A 5,433-nucleotide genomic window follows, 5' to 3' on the forward strand; every position below is an offset into this window, starting at 1 on the left:
CTAACAATCGCCTCCAAGTTTTGTTTACGTGTTAGCTTGGAAGCTTGCATGCATTTAGCTTGCATTTGGTTGATTTGTTCTGGTTCCCAGGTCCTTTACTATCTTGCCCGGTTGATGTTGATGTTGGCCGTGAATGAAACTAGTCATCATCCATTTGACAAGTTTCCGTGTGTCTGTTCAGTAATAGATCACAGATGACGTCAAAATGTGGTAAGAACAAAAAGTGGCACACGAGGCGCACCACTGATGTTCTTACCACATTTTGACGTCATCAATGATCTATTACTGAACAGACGCACGGCAACTTGGAATCTATGTTTTATGTAATAAAGAATAAAAAAAAGTTTTAGTGATGACGTCATCTATAGTCTGTCCTCCAATAGATCATAAGTGAGAACCAATCAGAATGCGTGCATAACTGAGCTTATCAAATAAAAATAATTAGAATAGCTAAGAAATTTTCAATAAATAACTACTGTCCAAGACTCTTAACTTTGGGATCATGCAAAAAACAACAGTTGTAGAGGAATTAGAGAAAACAGAAATATAAAACATTATTATTCTCCCTTGATTTATTAATTATTCCGAGCTCTATCATGATTATGAAGCGCTCCACCCACCACCTATGTCTTTATATGATAATGTAATAAGTGTGTCCAAATCATGTCGGGTCTACCAACTGACACTTACACCAACGCATCCTTGAACATCATGACTCTACCATCGGAAAACATATTATCAGGACGCATTCTATCGTTTTTAAGGTCCTTAAAAAATGTACCAGCAAGTTCGACTGTTTCACCTGCGAAATGCTATTTATTCGGAACATCAATGCGCGCAAAACTTTTTACCTGACATTTAGTTATTATTTACCTTTAGGAACTATACCCACGGGGACAAAGACATTCTTTCCTTTAAGTGTTATTACTTTTTGAATTGTTACTTACATTTTCACACTTGACTTAATGATGACGCGAAGCAAAGTCAAAACGTCGTCAAAATATTTTACTAACAGTTTTTATAATTTTTATGCATTTTAATAACGTTCTAACTTTGAACTTTCTAATTCATAACTACGAGGATTGCTTATATTCGTTAAATGTCCTGATTTACTGAAATAACTCGTGACATATGTAACATAATGTAACGCAATACTGAAGTTTCACACTGGATATTATAATACTACTGAACAAAAGAAATTCCTCGGATGTGACTGATGTCTATGATGTCTCATAGTCCCTGATAACTTTTTCTTGTTGTACTGTAGTCTGCTAATTACTGCTCTTTCCTTTTTCTTGGTATGGCACGTACTTGAAAAGGCTTACTCTCAATCACTATTCCGTAAACGCTCTCCTCCTCCTTGGGTAATGTTGTTCCCTGGGGGCACTCAAATCTGAATCTGCTCAGCAACCGGGCGAGATACAAGAAAACTGCTTTCTTTGCAAAAGACTGTCCTGGGCACATCCGCTTTCCTGCTGAGAACGACATGACGCCCTCCACGTGCAGACGGCCGTGTTCGTCCATGAAGCGCTCTGGGCGGAAGCTGAATGGGTCGGCCCAGATATCTGGATCATGGTGGATGGCCCAGAGATTAATAATCACAGTCATGTCCCGAGGGATCTTATATCCAGAGAGGGACGTGTCACAAGTTGTTGAGTGGGGAACAGCTAACGGAGTTTCACTCACAATACGGTGAACCTCAGTGATGAATGCATCCAAAAAGGGCAAGTTTGGTTTGTCAGAAAACTCTGGCAAGCGGTTAGTACTGCCTATGACGTCATCCAACTGATGATGGAGCCTGTCCTGCATATCTGGGTGTTTGATGAGATAAAATATGGCCCACGTGATAACAGTTGAGGGAGTTTCGGTACCAGGGAAAAAGAAATCAGAGGCGCTGTAATTGATACAACAGAGAAAATTAATTTAAATGAGACATAATCAGTAATGTATACAACATTACAGTCGAGTGTGTGCTTGTCTAATAGACTCATCCTTTTTACTCTAAATCAACTACTGGAAACAGACACAATTCTTAATCTTTCAAGACCTTTTTTTTTGATCGAGCCCAAAAGATCTCGACCGCCTTATGCTCTTCCCTCTATACAATCCTTTTCTTTCCTTTATAAAGGACAAAGCATATAAACGAAGACCGAGCTAAACGGCTCTAAATCATCAACCCAGAAAAATCACACGATACAAAGGAACGACCTCTAAAGTGAGGTAAGTATGTTTTTATTCAAAACTAGCTCAGATTTCTTGATTGAGGATGTGACAGTTCATTTCCATACAAATCCCAATATTTCGCCCATTGAGCAAATTAAATATATTTGCGTATTTACGGCGGTTCCTCGCCCAGAAAACGCGAGTTCTTTCACGAACATCGGACTCAAATCTGAGGTCATGCAGAATAGAAGTTTCCATTTACTTAAATTGAAAACAAGCTTGGGTTTTAAGGAATTAGAGGATAACAAAGATATCATTTGCTGCAAGGGTTGACTTGAAAGATACACAACAGATGTACTTCAGGGACCTCATCGATACAAAAATACTATTTTGGAACACAAACTTGAGCAGCTCCAACTCAGTAGTGTAGAAACTTTCTTAATAAATGTTCCCCCAGAAACACGCAGTTGCTGTTAATAATAATGATGATAATAATAATAATAATAATAATGATAATAATAATAATGATAATAATAATAATGATAATAATAATAATGATAATAATAATAATAATAATAATAATAATAATGATAATAATAATAATAATGATAATACTAAATTTAGCGGTGTCCAGGAGTTGGCTCTTCTTGTCCACTGTTTGCTAGTTGAATTGCTATTTGGTTTTTGTGGAGGAAGGAAAACCGGAGGACTTGGAGAAAAATCTTCAGAACAAGAACGAACTCAACCCTCATGTGACGACAGGTTCGCCTGCTTTGCAACATTTTGATGGAAGGTGAAAAAGACTAAAGACGTACTAAGAAAAAAATGGATAATTGGCTTGAGGCTTAACGCTTACTGAGAAAAAAATGTACAATATCATAAGGGTAAAAGCTAAGGTTTTCATTTGTCTCACGATGTAGTCACATGTGACGGTAGATCGCGACGTTTCGACTGTATACTGATTACTGATTGCTAATCACAGCAGAGCATGATCAGTCGACTTCATCGCCTCGCGATCTACATCACATGTGACTACATCGTGAGACAAACGAAAAACTAAGCTTTTACTGTTATTCACCGCGATGAATAACCAAAACGCCTTATACGAAATATCATAAAAGCTGAAAAGATTTCAAAACCAGTCTTTATACCCATAAGCGCGACATAAAACATTGCATCTCCACAGCCGAAGTCAAGGCTGTTCAGAGACACTTACAAGCAAAACTTTTTTGATTATTTTTTCCAATCTTGGATGATTTGGCTCTATCAATTAACTGAGTTGATAATGCAAATTAGCCATCGAAGAGATTTTATAGCTGACTTTTCAAGCATTAGCCCTTCGTCTGAACAAACAGAGGGACTGTGGCTTGTGCGTGTTTATGTGCAGAAAATATTAATGGAGCTGCGCGGTTGGTGGTAACATGATAACGACGAAAACAAGAATAAATTAGTTGAATGAAGAGCGTTCGTTGACACGAGTAAAACAAGAATAAATTAGTTGAATGAAAAGTGTTACTGTGGGATTTGTTTTCTAGAGTTTTATAGCTTTACGAACTGGGCTTTTATTTGTTATTCAAACTGATATTGAAATGTTCTTCGCTACGCACCGATAAGCTCTTTTAGCGGCGATTATTAGAAATTGTCATCAGCTCTTTTGGAACTTTTAATTATGTATTGAAAATAATCTGCCAAATTCCTTGGATTTGGAAAATTTCGCATTTCTTTTCACCAAAGGGGAAACTGTTTATTCGTATATAAAAAAATCATGTTACTATGAGCCTCCCAAAACACCTTAACGGAATCTTAGAACAAAGCAGAATTAGCATATGACTTGTTCCCTACCTCGAGATTAAATGCCGCTTGGTAAGTAAACCATCTTCAGCCATTTCATAGAAGCCCATCAGCAAGGCATCAATCAAATCACGGGTATAGCCCTTCTGAAAGGTAAAGATATGTTCTCCAAACTTCCTTTCAAAAATTTCATCTCGGATTTCTCCAGCGCGCTTTGCTTTCCTTATGATGTCAAAAGGAATATACTTCAACATTGGGAAAGTGTTGATCATGTTAACTGCACCGAGTGAATCTCGAAAGACACGAACGGCCTCTACGAGCATTTCTACCTCACGATCATCCAGTTTGAGTTCTTTGCCAAAAATTAGAGAGGAGAGGCAATTAGCCAAAGAGTTGATGACTATATCGTGGGGACAGAATAGATTACCATTAAAAGAGTTGAATCTGCTGCATAACTTTTCTACATGGTCAGCCAAGTTGGCTTTGTCCTCGGTCAGACGCAGAGCTGTTATCGCAAGTTTATGCTGTATTTTCCATCTGCTACTTAAAGATTGAAATGCGATATCGGTACAATTTCGGCCAAAAATATCGCCGAAGAAATGTCGTGGTCGACCAGCGAAATCTGCCGCTTTTGTGACGAGAGCTTCTCTCGCGATTTCGTAACTATTTATAACAATCACCTGTTGTCTGCCCATAAGGATTCGAAATAACTTGCCGTACTTTTTGGCCATGTCAGCAAAGGCAGTGTATGGTCTCTTAAGATCAATTGAGAGAACATTTCCAACCAAGGGCAAAGGAAATGGACCCGGCGGAAGGTGGCGGCGTTGCCATATTGTGGGCACGACATAGACTACCACAAGTAGAATGAAAATGCCAATGACTGTAGGTATCATGACTTCACCGTCAGTAGCTACTGGTGCTTAATTGGAGTAGGATAACGATTTATACTCTTCAATAGACACTTGGTGTACTCCACAACGTGAGATATGTACGTCTGATTTACCTTCTGCCCACGTATGCACGACCTTTGCGCTCATGGAGAGCCCTTTTTGTCCACAATTTATGCCAAATACTGGATTACGATGATAATAAGATACTTGTATTTCCTTTGGCAAGCAGCCTGAGGGCTTCTTTTGTAAATTTAAAAAAATTAGCATCAACCACTGGAGTCTCCGATGCTGCACGTAAAGAGGTTCATTGGAAGCTAGAAGCTGCGGTTCCTTCCTTGTGTTTAGTAGTTGAACTTACGAAGACCTTCCCGAGACAGCAATTAAAAAATTGCCTAAGCGACCTCGTCTAAGGTTCTACTTGACCGATCAGACAGAAAAAAATTGCATCAATCGCTGGAATCTCATTATCCCCAATTTAAGCCAAATACTGAATTACGATGGTTATAAGATATTTGTGTTTGTCTAGCATGCAGTCTGAGGGCTTTTTTTGTAAATTTAAAAAAATTAGCATCAACCACTGGAGTCTCCG

The 5,433-nt window shown here is 38.5% G+C and overlaps 1 protein-coding gene across 1 annotated transcript; it reads right to left on the bottom strand.

Moving 5' to 3' along the window:
* Positions 1-573: 573 nt before the first annotated feature.
* On the bottom strand, positions 574-5,192 carry LOC131776727 (cytochrome P450 1A1). The gene is made up of 2 exons (XM_059092952.2): positions 4,006-5,192; positions 574-1,894 (listed from the first exon to the last, which is right to left on the bottom strand). Exons 1-2 carry the CDS (start codon positions 4,845-4,847, stop codon positions 1,276-1,278), a joined length of 1,461 nt encoding a protein of 486 aa, XP_058948935.2. The 5' UTR covers positions 4,848-5,192; the 3' UTR covers positions 574-1,275.
* Between the last annotated feature and the right edge of the window lie 241 nt (positions 5,193-5,433).

This window comes from Pocillopora verrucosa, chromosome 5, assembly GCF_036669915.1.
Source record: "Pocillopora verrucosa isolate sample1 chromosome 5, ASM3666991v2, whole genome shotgun sequence".
NCBI lineage: Eukaryota > Metazoa > Cnidaria > Anthozoa > Scleractinia > Pocilloporidae > Pocillopora > Pocillopora verrucosa.

Coding starts and splice junctions, on each gene's coding strand:
- LOC131776727 (XM_059092952.2), bottom strand. CDS start 4,847: ATGATACCTACAGTCATTGGCATTTTCATTCTACTTGTGGTAGTCTAT. Junction 1,895..4,005: donor AAGCGGCATTTAATCTCGAG/GTAGGGAACAAG, acceptor TATCAATTACAG/CGCCTCTGATTTCTTTTTCC.